Raw genomic sequence first — 21850 nt, forward strand, 5'->3', positions numbered from 1 at the left:
ATGGTGGTTAAGAGGGATTTGGAGGTTAAAAGACTTAGGTTACCACTACTATCTGCACTTACTGACTGACCTTTAACTTCAAGCTCTTCCCTTGTAAAATGTAAACAATGTGACTTACTTCGTAGAGCTTTTTATGAGTACTGTATGTGATAATGCATGTTAAGCTCTTAGCATACTGACTAAAAATTAAGAGCTCATTAAATGTAGATTTATGGTCTTGGAGGTCAACTAAAATGTATCCAGTTGGAAGGGCTCTCAGACAAAGGGGCAAAAATTTGTAGTGTTTAAATAAAATAGCAACAGCAGCTAACATCTATTAAACACTTACTATGCTAAGCAATTACAAAGACAAACATATAATCCTCAAAACAATCCTATAAATAAATGCTATTATTATCTCATTTTTATGGAAGAACTAAGGCACAAAGAGGTGCATCAAATTGGATGGTCAAGGTTCACATATCCAAAGCAAAACAACATTGGAGTATTACCTTTAGATAAAAATTTATAAATTCTAGATTCTGGAATTACTGGGCATTGAGCATGCAGTGCTGGCTCAGGGTGCAAACCTGGGCAGCCCAACTCCAAAACTCCCAATTCCTAACCTTCAAAAGATAGGCCTAAGGCATATTGGTTTAGATGCTTACAAGAAAGGGAGACAAATGTAGAATAATCCAAGTTTTTAATTGTTTATTTACTTATTTATTTATTTCTAGGAGTTTTGTTCCGTCGCTCAGAGTGGAGTACAGTGGCACAATCTTGGCTCCCTACAACCTCTGCCTCCCAGGCTTGAGCGATTCTTCTGCCTCAGCCTCCCAAGTAGCTGGGACTACAGCCATTCGCCACCACGCCCAGCTAATTTTTATATTTTTAGTAGAGATGGGGGTTCACCATGTCAGCCACGCTAGTCTTAACTCCCGGCCTCAGGTGATCCACTCATCTTGGTGTAATTTTTTTTTTTTTTTTTTTAGACGGAGTTTCACTCATGTTACCCAGGCTGGAGTGCAATGGCGTGATCTCGGCTCACTGCAACCTCCGCCTCCTGGGTTCAGGCAATTCTCCTGCCTCAGCCTCCTGAGTAGCTGGGACTACAGGTGTGTGCCACTATGCCCAGCTAATTTTTGTATTTTTAGTAGAGACAGGGTTTCACCATGTTGACCAGGATGGTCTTGATCTCTTGACCTCGTGATCCACCCGCCTCGGCCTCCCAAAGTGCTGGGATTACAGGCTTGAACCACCGCACCTGGCCGGTGTAATTGTTTATTAAATTACGTGGAAAAGTCATATTTCAAATGTTAACAAACAGATTAAAAACTAGCCTCAGGGCCAGGTACAGTGGCTTGAGCCTGTAATCCCAGCACTTTGGGAGGCTGAGGTGGGTGGATCATCTGAGGTTAGGATTTCAAGACCAGCCTGGCCATTATGGTGAAGCCACATTACAACTAAAAATACAAAAATTAGCTGGGCATAGTGGCACACACCTGTAGTCCCAGCTACTCAGGAGGCTGAGGCAGGAGAATCACTTGAACTCAGGAGGTGGAGGTTGCAGCAAGCTGAGATGGCACCACTGCACTCCAGCCTGGGCAACGGAGTGAGAAGTTTAAAAAAAAAAATAACAAAAGCCAAAAACTAACTTCAGATCATAAATTAAGGGTCAACAGTTAAAAAATAACACAATTCCCAGTGATTAAACTCTGAACTTGTCAAAAGTCACTATTCATTTTTTTTAGAGCCTCTATAAAGATAGTTTATACATGGGCCTCAAGTTATTCACCTACCAAACTTCAGCCTACCGTCATAGCTATTGCCAGGTAAGAAAACTAAAGAGCTCACTTGGTCTACGATTCAAGAGCTGACTCAATCTTAACTACGCCGGCGTGAAGAGTCACTGTAATCTACTTTGACAGCCTCCCCCACTCCAACTATTTTCATAAAAAAAAACAAATTAAAAGATGGCTCTGTTTTAAATAGAATTTCTGCTAAGTAACTATTATCTGAGAAATACTTATTATTTGTAAGCAGTGGGTAGTAATGGAATGGAACCAAGAGTCAGCTTTTGAAGCAGGAAGCTAAGGCATCATTTTGTAATGCCTGAAGTGATTTTTAAAACTCATCTAAATACCATTAAACATCTGCCCTTTTTATTTCATTGATTTAAACCATTTCTGAAGACTCATGATTCAAAAAGGTAAAGATGGTAATTTAAAAGCCACGGGGAAAAATCTCACCCCAGGGAACTTTTCAGAAAAGCAGCCACCAGTCTCTGATAAGTGATGAATCTGTTGTGGAATTGCTTTCAGTACAGTATAAATTTATCTGGCATTATCTCACAGTAATGCATGCATCATTTCACTGGAAGCAAAGATATGATGGCCATAGGAGCAAACAAAGCCGGGAAACTGGAGAGCAGGGCAGAGAGCAGCAGGTTTCCTGGCTTCAATGGGAAAATCTCTGTGACAACATTTACCACCATTACAAACAATTTAACAAGATAAACACTGTTTGCAAATTCAATTTAATGAACCAGGAAGACAATGTTGAATGAAGGAGTCAATGATAGTTTTGAGTCGTTTTGGGGAGTATGTAACCTAAATGTTACAAATGATAATCCTAAATCATCATGAACAGGAACAGGTTGTGGAGGGAGTGTTTTACCTATATCAGATTTTTCAAAATTCACTAGCAGGATGCTTCCTATTCTCTGTATTTAATTTAATAATTTTATTTTAAAATGTGAATCAACCATAAATCCTTTTTGTATTTATTTTTTTGAGGCGGATCTCATAGTCTCACTCTGTAGCCCAGGCTGGAGTACAGTGGTGCCATCTCGGCTCACTGCAACCTCTGCCTCCTGGGTTCAAGCAATTCTCCTGCCTCAGCCTCCCAAGTAGCTGGAATTACAGGCACACACCACGATGTCCAGCTAATTTTTGTATTTTTAGTAGAGATGGGGTTTCGCCATATTGGCCAGGCTGGTCTCAAACTCCTGACCTCGTGATCCGCCTACTTTGGTCTCCCATAGTCCTGGGATTACAGGCGTGAGCCACTGCACCCAGCCTATAAATCCTTTTATAAGTTAAAAAAACATTTTTATAGACTCTCCTCTATATAACTTTTTTATACTTTAAGTAAACAAGAATATACCTATGAATACTGTATTCAATTTAAAGTAATCTACCATCTATTACATTACTTCCAAATTAAAATGTCAGTTTAATTAATGATAATTTCTTTAGCAACATTTTAAAAATTAAAAGTACTCTCAAGAAGAGCCCAACTGAGCTCTGCAAGAGAAAAACTACTTAGTGAAGACTGAAATCGAAACCCTTCTGGGACACTCTGGCATTCTCAGGCTGACAGGCTTCTAGGATGTCAAGGCCCGAACCACACTCTAAGCAGACACAAAATGGGCCATGCTCATTCACGTCTCAGGACCCAACTTATGGCTATTTTCTTCAAATAGCAACCAGTCCCCAAATATGGACTTTTCAACAGATAGAGCCAAAGCATAAGGAAAAATAAAGATCTGCCACTTAGATTTCTTCTATGAGGCAACAGTACATAAACAAAGTCAAAGGTAGGACCAGTCCAGGGACTCACCTTCCAAGGGATCCTTATTGAGTCCTAGTTGGCTAATGATGTACCTGGGAATGTCAGTTTTAATACCCTGTCCTTCTTTGGCATGGCCTTCTGCTGCTTCCAATAGGTAGTAAAATTCTTCTGGATCAAACTCCTAACGGAAGACAAACACAGATGGATACTTCTTTCAGCCAAAATTGTCTGAAGTTTTAGTACATAAATCCCATTCACAATAAAACTGCTGGATATACACAGCTTTAGGTTACTTACACAGAAAGGAGGCAAATGGCTTTAAAAAGTATGTAATTCTCACTTCATATTTGAAGTCTATTCATATTCTAAGCCAAAACATTTATGTACTTGATAACCCAAAGATACTGATCATTTCTAATTTGTTTGTGATTCAACTATGAAGGCACTATGCTCCACTTAAGATCTATCTCATCAGAAATGAACAGGTCTGATTTTTAATTGTGCCTTTCTAGCAAAGTTATAAAATCTGGGAATTTCCATCCAGAAGATTTGAGATTCAATTTCTCTCTCCACTCAACCAGCAACAAAAGGATTGTTAGAATACATTTACTCAAAAATGCTGCAGGAAACTCTCTTAATATAGAAGTATCCAAAAACATCAGAAAGAAAAACTTCAAAGATACCATTTTTTATTAGTTACCTATAAAATTAAGTTACTACTATTCACATAATGTAAAGACCAAGAAAGAAAAATAGGAAATTAAAGCCTCTGTCTTCTATAAAATTTTGGGAATATATTTTTCCTATTTAATGTGTGTGTGTGTGTGTGTGTGTGTGTGTGTGTGTGTGTGTGTGTGTCTGTTGCTTCTAGCATGTAATAAAAATCTTCAGAATCGCCACACTCCAGAGATGAATGCTGTGATACTATCAAATGTATTTTTGGTCTTCATCCTGTTTTCTGAAATACCACTCCTGAAACCCTTGGAATATCCAAAGTAATAAGTGGCTTTGTGTACTCTAGTGACTTGACTGGTGGCTGGGCACTCCTGGGTAAGTCTCTGGAAGAGGGCAGGTTGTCTGGGGAACCTACCATAGGATTAGAGGGTTAGGAGTTGCAGCCCTATCCTCACCTCCACTTCAGAGAGGGGCTGAAAGTTAAGTGGATCAAGAAGGGCCAATGATGTCATCAAACACGCCTATGTAATGAAGCTTCCATAAAACCCAAAAGGACTACATTTGGGGAGCTTCCGGATAGCTGAACGTGTGGAGTTTTCTGGAAGGTAGCGCACCCATGGAGCTTTGCACTCCTTTCCCCAAGCTTCACCCTATGCAGCTCATCATCTGCACAGTTTTTAATGTATTTCATAATAAACTGGTAAACCTCAGTGTTTCCCTGAGTTCTGTGAGCTGCTCTAGCAAACTAATCAAACCCAAAGAGGGGGTCATGGGAGCCTGGGTTTACAGCCAGATGGTGAGAAGCACAGGTAAAACAATGTGGAGCTTGCAAATGGCACCAGAAACAGGGGCACTCTTGTGGAACTGACCCCTCAACCTGTGGGATCTGACGCTATCTCTGGGTAGACAGTGTTGGAATGGAATTGAAGGACACCCAGCTGGTGTCTGCTGCAGAACTGCTTGCTTGCTTGTTGTGTGGGGTTCTCACACAACTGGTGTCAGAATCATGTTGTGAGACTATAGCAGGAGAAACCAAGTTTGTTTTTTTCCCTCTATGACCAAAGGGCATTTGCCAAAGGGCATAGATTTATGTGTTGTAAACAATTATGCTTATAGATTTAAAGCCCAGTTATCAATGTCAGTTATATTTCTTGGAATTTTTTTCCCCCAGGATCTTTCCCATTTTGATTAATGCTGGAAATAGGCAAGTTGGGAATCTCAGCATTTCACCTGAGAATTACTCAAGAGTTTCTAAAGGCCATATTAAAAAAAAAAACTTGCTGCAAATGGAGTAAAGTCAAACCAGTATAAATACTCAGTGCCTTTTACATACATAACTACTTCAGTGACTGACACTGTCAGTCTGGGTACTGCAGGGATAAGAATGGTAGGTTGGGGGAAGCATCCCCTAACACAATGAAACTCCACTTTCATCTAAGCTTTAAAGAGTACTTTGAAAGCAGCAATATTTCTAAGCTACTTCTAAGCTCATTCGTTTCTATCTTTGAGAAGCTATATTTTTTCTCCTCTGTTTATGAGTGATTACTGTAGAAAGTTAATTTCCTCCTTTAAAGCACAATCTGCTCTTAGCATATCTGCTGTTGTCCAGAAAAACAAGTTTTAATGCTAAATGACACTTTCCCCTAAATTAAACAACTGTGGGAAGTACCAACGTGTGGTCCCTAATTCAAAAGCTACAACAGGAGAGGCAGTAAAAAGTTAACTAACTCTTCCACCTGGATTTACTAGTCACCCAGTTCTCCCTGAGGCATCCAAGATATTTTTTTTCCTTTTAGCTTTCCAGAGACATTCAGTGTCAAATAGTGTCTTTAAGTCTGTGATTCTAAGGGTCCTCACCATTGATAAAAAGCCCTTTCCTACACCCCCCAATCCCTATCTTTCTTCTCAAGATTTTCTCTCTGTGTCTTACAAGGTGTTGATATATATTTGTGGTGTTGTGACTATTTCACCATTATAAACCATTATGGATGGTAGTTAAAATAAGGGCAAGACCAAAGCACTGCAACCATATACATACTATGTATGTGTGTGTGGATTTCTGAAAAGCTGTATGGTATGTGGTGTTACAGTTACCTTAATAGCCAGTGGAACTTAAAAGTGAGTTTTGATGCTATATTGCCTTATATTCAGTTAAAACTGTGAACAAATATTAAGCTGTGGACATAAGAATTATTTTATGTCCACAGCTTAATATTTGTTCACAGTTTTAAGTGAAACCTCAAATCAGAATTTCATAAAAACTTTTAAAAAGGAAAATGATCACTGACCAAAATGTATAATTATATTCCTTTTTTATTTTTATTTTTTATTTTTTGAGACAAGAGTCTCATACTGTCACCCAGAATGGAGTGCAGTGGCGTGATCTCGGCTCACTGCAACCTCCTCCTCTGGAGTTCAAGTGATTCTCCTGCCTCTGCCTCCTGAGTAGCTGCAATTATAGGCATGTGCCATCACACCTGGATAATTTTTCTATTTTTAGTAGAGATGGAGTGTCACCATGTTGGCCAGGCTGGTCTTGAACTCCCTGACCTCAGGTAGTCCATCCATCTTGGCCTCCCAAAGTGCTGGGATTACATGCATGAGCCACTGAGCCTAGCCAAAAATATATAATTGTCAAAATAAACTAATAATCTCTAAAAGTCTCATTCCTTCAGGTCTACATGAGGCTGTACTGTATTTTCCCAAATGGGGTGTTAGCCAGCACTTATTTTCTAACTTGCCACATTTTAGAGACAAATAATAATTATAATCACAGGTCACTATTTATCTCTGCATTCATCTCTATTCCTTCTTTGCATCTTGGCAACTCCAAAAAAGTGAGATACAGCAAGCATTTTAAATAAGCTATGACATAAAGTAATTATGCTAAGGTCAAGCATATTACTTCATGATTATATTTCAAGTTTGACTAGAATATGATATGACTGTCACTTAATACAGCAAAAGTCCTAGAAGTCTCTTTAAAATCAGAAAGGACAAGTCACATATCGATGTCATCATAAACATTCACAACTTGTAGTTCCCCTTGACTCTTTCCATTTAGCTCTGGTGTTTGAAACCAAATGAAGTTGGAGCTTTCTGATGCTTACTGCTGTCCCAGTTAACAATAAATAATACGGTCACATTGAGGGGCAACTTACCAGGCATTCTAATAACCGAGCAGGGCGGGCAATAACAATTAGGATCTTTCGAACTAGTTGTTTAATAAATGCCAACTCTCCACTTTCTGAACGATCATGAGCCTATGAAAAAGCAATAAAGAGAGTGATGATGCAGTTGCTCCACTAAATGGAAAAGAAAATCAGCAAAGCATGCTAATTAGATCATTGCAAATGCTAAAAAATCGAGTGATTTAGAAAATACTGTTAAAAGACTGACAAAAAGAACAGACATTATCTGTATATAAATGAACACCGTTAAACGCCTATATCTACAAAATCTTTCTATTAGATAAACCTTAATTGCAAAGCTCTGATAGATTATCTGTGCTAAAAATCAAATCAAAGGGCGCTTAATGTGAACCACGAACGAAGGAGACATTGAAAGTTTACGACACATTAAGCACATGGTACAAGTGGAGTAGGAAGCTGATCAAGAACCTTGATTTTCCAGATAGACCATCTTGGACATAAGAATGGCTAATACAGTGAAGGACTGCTTCTGTTATCCTGGACGCTTAACACATTCTTGAAATATATTTCACATATACAATATGATTCACCTATAACTTAGTTATATCATCACACCTAAGAAGTGTGCAATGCTTTTTTCAAGTGTTAGCTGGATAAAGTTTATACCAGTTGAGTATCCTCTATCCAAAATGCTTGGGGCTGAAAGTCTTTGATTGTTTTCAAACTTTGGAATATTTGCATATTCATAATGAGAAATCTTGAGGAGGGGATCCAAGTCTCAACACAAAATTCATATGTTTCTTGTACACCTAATACATACAGCCTGAAGGTAAATTTATACAATATTTTTAAAGAATTTTGTGCACTCATCACATGAGGTCAAGTATGAGAATTTCCACTTGTGTTATCATGTTGGTGCTTAAAAAGCTTCATATTCTAGAGCATTTTGGAGTTTGGATGCTCAATCCTATACCTGGGTATGTAAATGTGAATTCAGTCTCACACATTGAATAAATAATACCTAGGCACTTAACTTGGTAAAATTTAACTAACTTAAAATCTTTTAAAATTTTATTTTATATATTGCCCAAGCAAAATAAATATTCTGAGAGCAAAGCTGTTTGTTAATAGTCATTTACATTTTCAATAATATTTTCTGGAAAAAAATCAGATAAATCTATATCAAGACAGGCATAAAACAAATTTTAGAGGTTTTAATGTAAACTTCTCTGTATGTTCACTTTTAAGCTTTCTTAATCTTTGTTTTTATGATTTACTTTCCTCTAAGGATTTAAAAATAACATATCAAGGTGAAAAGGTGATGCTGGTACAACATAATATAATTTTGCAGACACAGTAATAAATATTTACAATCATTCTTGAAGGTGCTTTACCATGGCAAGGACCAATCCCCTACTCTCATGAAAAGAACTGTCAGACAAAATTTATAAAAAATGATTGTACTCAGAAGTAATATGTCTGCTGAATTTAAGTCATCAAATCAAAAGCCATTTTCCAAAACATAGGTACACAAACCATACACAGGCAATAGTAAAACAGTTAGCCTTTGAAATTAAAAAAAAAAAAAAGGAAAAATGACCACTGGTAAATAATCATAGAATAGAATATGTTCAAAGAAAACCAACTAGTAACTATAACGACAGGTCCTACTAACCAGGAAGGATGCTACGACATATATAACGAAGTGCATACATATATGCATCTCAAATACTAAAACTGCCTTTAAATTTCTTCCCAATTTTTGCTTTGCAACAAAAATAGATTTTTGGAAGATCCACTGAATGCCAAGAAATATGGTTACATCTTCTTTATGGTTTATCATCAACCAAACTAAACACAAAACTTTAAAGATGAAGCAAAAAACTACCTAACTTCTTAGTTGACACTTTGAACAGGATATCGAACTTTCTTCTTACTATAACAATATTTGGTTTATAAATTCAGGAACATAAGGAAAATCTGAAAAGCTTAAACACATTTTGGTTGTCTCTTCAAAAAGAAAGGAGAACTTTATATCTTAATAAACTTAAAAAGTCAGTGTAAATAAATTCCAATTCAAAAAACATAAAAATAATCCATTCATTCCAACTTCTTACTTCTAAGAATGATCAGCTACAACCAGGGCTAAAACATGTAATTTACATTAACTCAAACAGTATTTTATCTACTAATTTAAGTGGGGAGAAGAAGCTCTGTTAAAACAACATAAAATAAAGACACAATTAGCCCTCAAAGAGAAACTGCTTCCTGGCTGTTATCAGCAAGCTCCAAAGGGGAAACACTAACAGATACCCTGTGTCTGCCTTTTAAGGGTTGGCCACTATAAAACACAACCATGGCCGGACGAGGTGGCTCACACCTGTAATCCCAGCACTTTGGGAGGCTGAGGCAGGCGGATCACAAGATCAGGAGATGGAGGCCATCCTGGCTAACACAGTGAAACCCCAACTCTACTAAAAGTACAAAAAATTAGCTGGGCATGGTAGCACGTGCCTGTAGTCCCAGCTACTGAGGAGGCTGAGGCAGGAGAATCACTTGAAGCCAGGAGGCGGAGGTTGCAGTGAGCGGAGATTGAGCCACTGAATTCCAGTATGGGTGACAGAGTGAGACTCCATCTCAAAAACAACAACAACAACAACATAATCATGACCCAAATTTGAGAGCGTAGGTTAGAGCTTCCTATGTATTTTATTTTATTTGGCTAAACTTCTCTAGGTATAAAAAGAATGGAGACATAAAAGCATTCATCTGGAATTGTCTAAGGCCTCAGAAATTTAACGAGACATTAAGCTGCTCAAATCTTAGGGAGATTTTACCTGGGTTATGCAAAAAACAGACAATGGGGAAAATGGCTGGGAGATAGCTCCACAGAGCACATATGTCACAGTTGGGAACTGACAGTTGCATCCTGGGGAAATGAAGGCAACTTCCACAATTTGGCTCTATCTAAAAAGGGTAAGCCCCACTGCAACGAATTAGCTCCAAGTTCTGGAAAAATACTGTAAATGTGATTATGCAAATAGTTTAAATTTTTACAAAAGGACGGAAGGAAGCTCTTTATCTATAAAGATAAACTAGAAACCATTCTTATTTATACCCAACAAGATCTTTATGCCACAAGTATACATACTTTTCTGGCCAAAAAAGAAATTTCTTTAAAAATCAATATCTTAAAAATAGTAATAGGGTCCATTCACATGATCTGTGAAACCCTAAGATTTTATTTTAATTGTCATGAAACACTGCTGGGTCTGTCATACAGAAACAAAATTAAGTAGCGGATTTCAGTGTAAATAGCTTTGGATAGCAATCCTACCCTCTCCCGGGCATGCCTGTAAAGCAATGAAAAACACAGGACTAAGCTGGTAACTATGGTAATATCCTGGGACAGAATTGTAGAATTACGAGTATCTCACAGAGGCTGACTACAGAATTCCTGTGTCTGCCTCTTCTGTTAAAAAGTACACCATTTAGCAAACATAACTTTCAAAATAGTCTCCTAAAAAGTAATATGCATAGTGTTTCCAGCATTTTCTGGACTCTAATTTGATCAAAGCAACAGCATAATTAGATTACTTGATACATTAAAATAGGTTGAATATTTTGGCATGCAGTCTTGTCTATTTTCTTCCTTCCTCCCTTCCACGGTTTCTGAGGAACCAGTAAACACCACACACTGAACCTGCCACCAGGAGTTAGAGATGACTCCTGTTCCTCAAAGAGCCTCCTGTCTGCTGGTGAAGTGAGACGGCAGAGATCAGTATAATGCATTATGGCTAAATGCATTGAGAGGAAGGGCACAGCCACGTGCCATGTTATGGTTTTACCTAAGGGCAGAATAGAGCCAACAAAGGGTTTTAGATAGATATTCTTGCAGCTGCATAAAAGTATGGATTTGAAGAGTTAAGACTGGAGGAAGGCAGACTGGTGAGGATGAAGGTCTGAGCTGGATGAGAGTTTGAGCCAGGTAGTGATTATAGAACAGGAAAGAAGGGTTGCAGAAATATTGAGGAAGTAAACTACCAAGGTCTAATGGGTTGCTTGATGAAGGGAAAGAGAGAGTCTAGTATTCTCAGTTCTAGCAGGAGACTGGGTAAATGGCAGTACCAACGATAGATGAGGAGAATTCAGGAGAAGCATGTGTGGTTGAGAAAATGCTGAGTCTAGTTTTAGATAGCTTGGGACTGCTGCTTCCGTGGGCTGTCCAGGTGGAAAGATATTCAGTAGGCAGGTGGACCCATGATTCTGAAATGTGAGACATGACTACTGGTCTAAGATAAGGATTTGAAGCCATTAGAATCTATAGGTCTTTAATTCAAGACAGCCAACAAGATCACTAGGAGAGAGGGAGGAGGAGTGGACTAAGGATGAGATCATGGGAAACCTTGTAGAAAACAGGAGTTGGAAGAGAAACCCCTGGAAGAAGCAGAGAAGAAATGGTCAGAGATGTCCCAAGAATAATAAATTAAAAGGAAGGCAGAGAAAAAGAGGGTTCTAATATTGCTGAGTGCAGTGATATTCCAGTAAAATGTCCAGTGGATATGACAGGAAGGAGCATGTCAGTGAGTTGAGCGATAACAGAAGCCATTCACTCAAAAAATACTGAATTCCTTCTACGTGTCACACACTACCCTAGGTGAACAAAACAGACAATGTCCCTGCCCACAGAGACTTTCTACTCTAGTGTAGAGCAGTCAAAGGGCAGCCTGTGGACTGGGGCCAGTCCGCGAACTGTTACCTGTACGTGACGAGGTAAGTACAATTTTAAGCATATGGCAACTCTTACAGCAATTTTACACTGTAATGTAACTCATTTAACAATTTTACGTTGCCAGGAAACCCAAATGCATAATCATTTTCCTGTACAACTCATTTTCCTTTTACTTTATGGGACAGAACAGGTCCATGCCAAGTAAGAAATTGACAAAAAAACCCCAAAATAATGTGTTCATCCCTAAGGATAGTCTAAAAGGCACTGCTTCAGTGGACTGCAGTCGGCTGCAATGTGAGAAAACGGGAAAGAGGACAGAAGGTCTAGATGGCAAAGGGGAGAAAAGCAGCAGCCAGAGAAGGATCTTATTTCACCAGCTAAATTCTGCAGGGGCAAGGACAGGTAGAGTTCTCAAAAATTAGGATGCTAATATTTTCCTTCAGTTTTCTGCAATTATTTACATATTCATGTTTAGCGGAAACTATCTATAATTATGTTTACAAAAGTATAATCTGTGGCCTGTGAGATACAGAAATACAATGTATACAAATACACAGGCTAAACAGGTTTCATTGTAGGCTGTGGCTGGTCAATTTCAGTCAGAAGAGCAGTATTACACATACATTCCATTCCCCCATACAGCCTAGCCTCTCTTCCTGTCCTGGGTGTTATCAGGTACTAGGCATGCAAGGTGTTAGATAGCTCCTGTGTTTATCTGTCATTTTGGAAATTGGATATTTTGTTAGAAGAAGAACTGACACTAATGAAAATATAAGTTGCCGTTTACTATCCAACACCACATGCCGGTTAATTAATAGAACACTCAGCCTGGAAGAAGCCAGCAATTTTCCATTTAGCTTTTTCAGATATTAGAACTAGATAGCATCATCAAATAACACACATACACTCAGGCAATTTATAACTTTATGGTTAAAGGTGGAAAAATCACTGCCTCAAAATCCTTCACAATCTACTTATCCTAGAGTCATAGATTGTTGGGTTCCAAGGTTCCTGTAAAGGTTATCACATTAATTTTCTATTACTATAAATAATGACCAGAATCAATTTATGGCAAGTAGCAATCATGAGGTTTTTTTTTTTTTTCCCCTTCTTCTTTGCTTCTCTAGAATGTGAACTCCATCTCATGGTTATAACTTCGCAAGCAAAAAAAAAAAAAAAAAAAACATTTTTTCAAGGAAAAGCCAAATAAATCAGAAAACTATATGGTGCATGATTCTTACCTCCTGTAGTAACTTATCTAATTTGTGCTGTAATTCAAGGAAGTATCGTGAGGTGATGAGGCCCTGGTGGGATTTATCCAAGCAATCTCGAGCCAGTTCAATAATCTGGTGGTGAGTGAAACTAAGCACTCCATCTGCTAGGGGTAGAACATTGTCAGGAGAGTAGCTGGTGATAATTTCCTTTAGACGTTCTTCCATCTGAGCAGTAGCCTATTTAGAGAAGACACACATACACAGATGTAATACGAGAAAACACACATGTAAACAATTCAACCATCACATTTTTATAGCATTTTCAGAGACGTCCACAAGTTGTTAAATAGGATTGCAGAAACTAAATTTAAAAGCCTCACTTCTGATAAAATAATGGCACATACATGTCGTTAGACATTTGTCCAAACCTACTGATTGTACAACACAAAGGGTGAATGAACCCTAATGCTTGTGGGGGGTGCACATGCATAGCCTTCGCAGGTACATGGGAAATCTCTGTACCTTCTGCTCAATTTTGTTGTGAAGCTAAAACTGTTCCCTAAAATAGTAGCAGCAGCCTCAGCATGTGAAATAAAAATCTGAGGATACATAAGTAAAATGAGTATTTCAGAATGATAACCTCCCTTTTCTGAGTTCTATCAAACATAAAATGGTCCCTATAAGCTTCTTCAAGTAACTCAAATGGTATCTGTGAATTGTTATGCTTTCTTTTTTTTTTTGAGACGGAGTTTCGCTCTTGTTACCCAGGCTGGAGTGCAATGGCGCGATCTCGGCTCACCGCAACCTCCGCCTCCTGGGTTCAGGCAATTATCCTGCCTCAGCCTCCTGAGTAGCTGGGATTACAGGCACGCGCCACCATGCCCAGCTAATTTTTTGTAGTTTTAGTAGAGACGGGGTTTCACCGTGTTGACCAGGATGGTCTCCATCTCTTGACCTCGTGATCCACCCGCCTCGGCCTCCCAAAGTGCTGGGATTACAGGCGTGAGCCACCGCGCCCGGCCCATGCTTTCTTTTAAGATCTTGGGCTCTTTCAGATGGACTGTCCAAAATATCAATTATTTCTTTATGTTTTTGTACTTAAACATCAGGATGTTTCTAGAGTTCTAAAACCTAAGCCAAAAATGTGTCTTTTTGGCTAGGTTTTAATGTGCTAGGAGCACACATCTTATGGCATATTCTTTTTCTGAAAAGCTACATCCTATGTAAAAGGCCCAGGGGATTCCCTTGGTAAAATAAATCTAAAATTTCCTTTTCAACTTTCATTCCATTCTCTCTGGTCACCCACTGCCTAATCCACATTCCTTGCTTACATTAATTACATATGCAGGGAGACTCCCTTTTCTTCCTCCCTCTTCCTCTCCCTCTTTAATATCCTAACCTTCATTAACTAGGTAACAGTCAGTATCTGTTTCCCTGGCGAGCAAGTGACGTGATAAATAGCTAAAACCGCTTTAATCAATGACATCAATGTTGGGTTTATTACAAATAATAAGTACTCTACTCTTGATTTATGAAACCAAAGATTTTCATTTGTTGTCCTGCTTAGGGCAACACAGGTTGTGGGGATGGATCGGAAAAAGCATGGAGAGTGGTGGTGGCCTTCTCCCAAATGTGCAGAAACGCTTTGGTGGGAAAGACGTGGAAACAAGGTGAGCTAATGAGACCATGTGAGAGCAGATCCCTGCAACCAGGCGCTTGGTAGCAACTCTTCACAATTGCTGTCTCAATTCACGTTCCTTCCACCAGTCTAACTGGGGAACACAACAGCTGTGCCTTCTCTTCTAAATTAATAGGGTTAGAAATACAATGTCTAAAGAGGTGGGAAATCACAGAAAAGTAAGGTTGGGAAAAGAAAACCAACAACTCTCATGATATAATCTACAGGCTTCTAATGGAGAAAAACAGTCTCTACTTAAAATACAGCAGCAGGCCCAGAACATGGGTACAAGATGCACGGTCTAGAGGCCTTTCAAAGTAGACCCTCCCTACGGTACCTCACCAGGCCCATCCCGTGTGTGGTGCACAAGTGGCAGGGTTCACTTTAGATCCAGCTCAGCACACAGAGACAGCACAGGTAGTTCTCAGCAGTTGTTAGCTTAACTTTTTTTTTTCGTTATTTTTTCTTTCTAAGAAGACTATGGAGGTGTTTTATACAAATCATTACCAGATTGGACCCTTACTTCCCCTAACAAAACCACCTTACAGACTCTAAACCTATGCTGCCTGTTCATTTAGATGCTAGGCATCTTCAATTCAATTCATTACCTTTGGGAACCTTTCTTTGTAGACATGGTTCATCATAATTATTTCATGGTCACAGCAGGCGGGAGAACGTCCAGGGCTGCAAGCAAAGCAAATTAGCCTTTTAAACTTGCCACAGCATGAAATGAAAATAAGCTTTTTATTTATAAACAGTCAGTTGCATCAAAAATACTATGCAATCTTTGTAAGAAAAGAATATTAGATAATAAACTACAAAATCAGTCATTAGTACACATGCACACATACATACCCACAAACACAGAGACACTCTGAATAGGACTGAAAAAGAAAGCTCAAGTGGAATGCCACAAAAATCATCACAGTTACAATACTCGTTCAGAAAATGTAAACTGAAATTATATTCTGCATGTAGTATGAGCTTGCATGACATCTGGAAAACAATTAATAAACTGCAAAATAAAACAAAATAGGGTAGCTACAAACAGCAACATCTAGGACACGTTCAACAGTGTGATTTCACACTTTTATCATACACCTGCGCTCTGCCACACACCACTGAAGAGGTCTGGGAGTCTTCCATGGCACAGGTATTATAATTGAAATCAATTTTCTAGCCTAGCAAATATTTATTTAGGATGCTGAGGTAGGCATTAGATATAATATGAAACAGAGGCATACAACTGTTGTGCATTTTTCTTTACTCTTTCAATAGTAGGTTCATCTTCCTTCCGAGTTGTATGTAGTTGTGTAATTTCAGTGTATTTATATTCCTGGGTGGATACAGCTTATACTATGCATCTTTGAAATTCCTTTAATACAACAAAAAATGGCACCAATGTAGTAAAACGCAGTGCCTGTAGATGAAGTAGTAAAACCAGTTGTTAATTCCATATCTCAGAATAATCTGACATGTCTCACAATTATCCAGTGTGGCTATATTTAGTATTAGTTTATGAGACTAAGTGAAGAGAAAACATACAAAGGGAAATTTGTTCTCATTAAGCTTTGATATTCAACTGACCACCTAATAAACAATTTTTTAATATAATCAATATATCAAAGTGCATTTTTTATTTGTTTGTTTTTTTGATACAGAGTCTTGCCCTGTTGCCCAGGCTGGAGTGCGGTGGCACAATCTCGGCTCACTGCAACCTCCACCTTCCAGTTTCAAGTGATTCTTCTGCCTCCAACTCCTGAGTAACTGGGATTACAGGCCCAGCTAATTTTTGTATTTTTAGTAGACATGGGGTTTCACCATGTTGGCGAGGCTGGTCTCAAACTCCTGACCTTGTGATCCACCCTCCTTGGCCTCCAATAGTGCTGAGATTACAGGCAGGAGCCATGGCACTAATTCTATAGCCTCAAGACCTCATATTGCAGTGGATGAGGTGATGCCCTGTCCTGATCCCTCCTTCAAAGAATGACCTGTTACCTTGCTGCTAGGAGTGCTGTCTACAGAAACCTTCAGCTGTCAGTCCCTGCAGGGATGGCATCAGCTGCAAGGAGTCATCTTGCCCAAAGCTGAGACTTTCCCCGGATGCCACATCCAATGAGGGACCAATGACTGACGTAGGAATATACAGGAAGGCACATTTGGGCCAGAGGAGCAACTCTGCTGAGTCCTGTCGTCCCTCAGCTCTCTGGGGAGTGGCTAGAGCTGCTGGACTTCTCCCTTTGCCCAATCCTGCCTCCCCCTTCCCTCCCACAGGTGCTAATTTCAAAAGCACTCCCTAAGAAACATCCTGAACAGAAAGCTCTGTTTTAGATTCTGCTTTTTGAAGAAGCAAACTCATAGTAAAACTGGCTATACTCAATGTCAGGTGGACTACATTTGGCAACCACAAACTTCAACTCCTAAAAATGTATTCATAGTCTTAGAGAAAGTAAGACTTATGATGGGAGGAGAGAATAAAAAGATCAACATTTTGTAATATGGAATCTGGAATTTTAAAAAATCCTCCTATTCTTGTTGTCCTGTTTCCACCAAGCTGTTACCTCTTAACATGATAATATTAACTGCTTTTGCGCTGCCTTGAAATTTCCAATGGCTAGGCGTTTTCACAGGTAGTCCCCTGAGACCATCATGATTCCTACTACTGCTGCAATCAGCAAATTGTGAGAATTTAAAAGGAAAATTATAAGATGCCCTTCAATGGTAATTAACAATAGTATGTGTACATGGAAACATCACACTATATTTATAGAAGTTTGCAAGTCAGTTAACACACATATGAACTAAAGGACCCAAGTCTTCACTCAAAATGTTTGAAAATAGAGAATCCAATTTAAGTAACGGTTTTCAGCCAGGCCCACACACCTCAGACTTCGGGAACGGGGGCGCATCGGCGTGTTCCTGCATCTGTTCTCAGTGGCAATGCTTTCGGTGGTACAGAAATGTTTCGATAAGAAGTGTAACTCATCTGGCGTTGGTTGGTATGGTAACTGATGCAGCTTCTCCTGGGAGGAACAGGATGACTGAAACAAACCAAAGTGAGGTCACATGACTACCTCAGAAAGAAACTCTTCAAATGAGTAGGAGAGATCAATGAGTTAAACTTGGATGATACTACCACTTTATATTGTTTCTTTTTCATGTAAAAGTTATAAGAACTACTGCCTAAATGTATACTTTGATGTTCTCTCTCAGAATTCAAAATGTTTTCCATATTTTGCTTCATTTGTTTATAATTTTCCAAATAGTTTTCTCTCTGGAGAAAACCTAGGCTCTGGAAATGGATTGGAACCAGTCAAAGCCAAAGCAAGAAAGCGACCACTTGAGTGGCGTTAGGGAGCACTGTATCACAGATTAGTTCTCAGTTGAACATGGCACCCCCAAGTTTACCAGTGCTCAAAATCAAATAACATGAAATCAATGATATGATGTGAGATCGTCAATAAGGTAATGAAACCTCTCTTTATAATGCATCAGTGTGTGCCATGGGTACAATGAGAAGGATTAAAGAATATACTTTTCACAATAAAGCTACTGTTTTCAAATTTGGAATTGAATTTTCTTTCTTCCTTTTCTTTGTGGGGCGTGGGAGGGCTGAGACTATCACTTTAAAAAAAAAAAAAAAAACCCTTTAACTGGTAGTGAGTTTTTTGTTCCATGCCTGCAGATTTGCTTTTTGAAAACCATCATTCAATATTTGAAACAAGAAAAGATAGGAAAGGTGAATAGCTAAATAACTCTGCTTTTAATCAATCTGAAACATTTAACTAAAAATCAAGGAAACTATTTATTGTTTTCATTTTTAGTTGGAGGTAAACTCTGTAATTCTAATAAAAGAGATTGAGAAATTTTTTAGTAAATGGAAACACATTAGAATAAGCATATATTGAAAGATACTACCTATTTTAAAATGTCAGCTCTAGTAAGCATTTTTTAAAAACATCATTATATTAAGAGTACACTTCATAAATACTGAAGCACTGCATTGCAGCAAAACTAGAAATTCATGCCTAAAGCTTAAAAATTATTCCTATAACTTGAAATTATAAAACAACTTACCAAGTACATATTGAGACAAAGAAGGATTTCTATAATGTAACGCGATTATTTTATAAGCCATAAAAAATGAGAACACTACTAGAAAGACTTATGAGACAAATCAAAGCTCCATTCAGTAAGTATAGTCATGGCCTTAAACACTTTTCACTAGGAAAAAAGAAATGAAACACAGAAACTAAGTCAAGTCAAGAAATCAGGAAAAAAAATAAACTCAATGCAAGCAGGAGTTAAGCAGTGGTGATAAGAGGAAAGATAAAGAAATTAGCAAATAGAAAAACAGAACTAAGAATCTATAGTTCTTTGGGAGGCTGAGGATCACGAGGTCAAGAGATCAAGACCATCCTGGCCAACATAGTGAAACCCCATCTCTACTAAAAATACAAAAATTAGCTGGGCGTGGTGGCACGCTCCTGTAGTCCCAGCTACGCGGGAGGCTGAGGCAGGAGAACTGCTTGAAACCGGGAGGCGGAGGTTGCAGTGAGCTGAGATCACGCCATTGCACTCCAGCAGCCTGGCACCTGGCGACAGAGCAAGACTCTGTCTCAAAAAAAAAAAAAAAAAAAAAAGTCTCAAAGGTGAATCAATGTCCACAATCCTATATACAAGATTTCAAAACCCACAAACTCAGAAGTTTGTTCCTAAGTTTACAGTAATCTGTTTTGGTGGCAAAGCACCAACTGAACTGATGGGAAGCTGTTTAAAATATTTATTTAATCTACTTAGTGTGAATGTTGATTCAAGCTGCTATAAAAATATTAAAATATTTGATTATGAGTGGCTGGCCCCACTGTTGCTGGTCTGTTATATACAGAACAGGGATGTTACCATTTTAAAAGTGAAAATTAATTCCAAAACACACCAGGCTCAAGAGTCTCACATAAGATACCATGCAACTGTACTTGCACGGGAACAGTATCTATGACTTCAGAGAGAGGTCCAAAGAATGGAGTCACACAAAAAATTATGCTGCTAGCTGTTAAGACAGTTAGAGTTCCAAAACCGTGTTCTGAGTCATGATATCACTCAAATAGCATTTAATTTCTCAAGATAACCATTTTGCAAAGGATAATATTCATATGCACATTCAAGTTTCTACTTTTTATTAAAATCATGTCATTTTATAGACATACCTCATATTTTTATGAGTATTTATATTCTTATTTCTGTACTTTCACTGAGCAGAAAATAATTTATCTGGTAAGAAACATATGGGAGAGTGTCTTCCTACTGCTACAATTCTATAATGCTTATTTCAAATTAAGAATTATTATCTGAATATATTAGAAAAGGTCCACATTAATTTTAACTGAAAACTGTGAAGTTACAAGAAATTCAACACTGAATACTCTCTGGGAGGACTGATTTACTTCATCAGGCCAAATCTTTCCAATTTTGGAATATAGCATTTTTAACATTTAGCAATTTTGTAGTTTCAATAATAGCCAAAGGATACAGATATTACAATGGTTACATTTCAGTCCGGCATTCAGTCAACAGCTGAAATTATCTGTAAAGTTTAAACTATATTTTCAAAGTGCTTGCAATTTTAATTGCATATATTCTACATTTTGATTTTTTAAATAGCTAAAGTACATTTCTGATTGGCTAAATGACTGACGGTTAACCCAGGGAAATGAGAATCTAACAGTTATTCAGATTAGATTTGGAAAAGAAAAAACTGCAACTGCTAAGAAGTTTTGCACTTTTTGCCCTAATATTTAAAGAATAAGAACACAAAGAAATTGAGAAAAATAGGTAGCTTTTCTAGTTTTCACTCATCACTTTTCTCAACAACCAATAAGGGGAAAAATTAATTGAACTTTCACACTACAGCACCTGCAGTCCATAATCTAAACAGTCCCTTCTGTCTTTTGGCAAAAGGAGTAATTCTGGAAGCTACAATTTAATTTTGGAGGAAAAACAGGAATATTGAGCCCAATAATTATATGATACTAATGCCTTTAATAAAATAAACACTTCAGAGCAGAGCTGTTAGAAACACAATTGTGTATGACTAAAAACGGTCTCAGGGGTGTCTTCCCTAGGCACATAAAGAATTTAGAGATCGCAATGATTCCATTTTGACTGATGACCAGGTCAGCTTCATTAATAAACAAGGTTAACTTTAAGAAATGCCAGAGTAAACAAGGTTTACTTTAAGAAATGTCATGTAAATTCCTTTAAAAGAGCCAAGAGACTGGGGTCTAAAACTGCTTACTGTATACTTACTGAGAAAATAAGGGAACAGTAAACAGTCTCTCAGTTAAACAGTCTCTCTGTGCCTCAGATTTCTGGCCCATACAATGAAAACAGCAGCAGTGATTACATCATAGGGGACATGTTGATAGGATTAAATGAGCCAATGCAGTTTAACAAGTCATACCAGGGCCTGGCATATAAAAGTATTATAAACAAAACTATTTTTTAATTTATTTGTAGCAAACAGGGTCCAATTTTATGTAGCTCACCTTTTTTTATGGATTCACTATTAAAAATGGTAAATGACTTACTAAAGATGGAAAGAATACAAATCTTGAACTCTACCCTATTTTTCTCACAAAAGAGAGATTTCTATGTCCAAGTTATAATAAAACTTGACTGAAGGCAATGCAAGGTGATATCATTGAAATAAAAAAAAATTGGAATTAAGAGACATGTCTAAAATATTGGCCAATAACCAATGATAGTTACTGCCAGAGAATCAAGGATAACTTCAGTATTATTTACTGACTTTTTTTTTTTTTTTTTTTTTTTTTTTTTTTTTTTTTTT

The 21850-nt window shown here is 38.0% G+C and overlaps 1 protein-coding gene across 12 annotated transcripts in view; it reads right to left on the minus strand.

Moving 5' to 3' along the window:
- MAST4 (microtubule associated serine/threonine kinase family member 4) overlaps window positions 1-21850 on the minus strand; it is a 581430-nt gene that overhangs the window by 49074 nt on the left and 510506 nt on the right. For all 12 annotated transcript variants that reach the window (XM_032280717.1, XM_032280635.1, XM_032280549.1 and 9 more), the window contains 5 exons: window positions 17887-18044; window positions 15612-15687; window positions 13353-13562; window positions 7389-7490; window positions 3601-3733 (listed from right to left, as the gene is read on the minus strand). In XM_032280717.1, the coding sequence (XP_032136608.1) occupies window positions 3601-3733; window positions 7389-7490; window positions 13353-13562; window positions 15612-15687; window positions 17887-18044 (679 nt within the window). The remainder of the gene's footprint in view (window positions 1-3600; window positions 3734-7388; window positions 7491-13352; window positions 13563-15611; window positions 15688-17886; window positions 18045-21850) is intronic.

Source organism: Sapajus apella, unplaced genomic scaffold (assembly GCF_009761245.1).
Source record: "Sapajus apella isolate SASKATOON/1434 unplaced genomic scaffold, GSC_monkey_1.0 scaffold1, whole genome shotgun sequence".
NCBI lineage: Eukaryota > Metazoa > Chordata > Mammalia > Primates > Cebidae > Sapajus > Sapajus apella.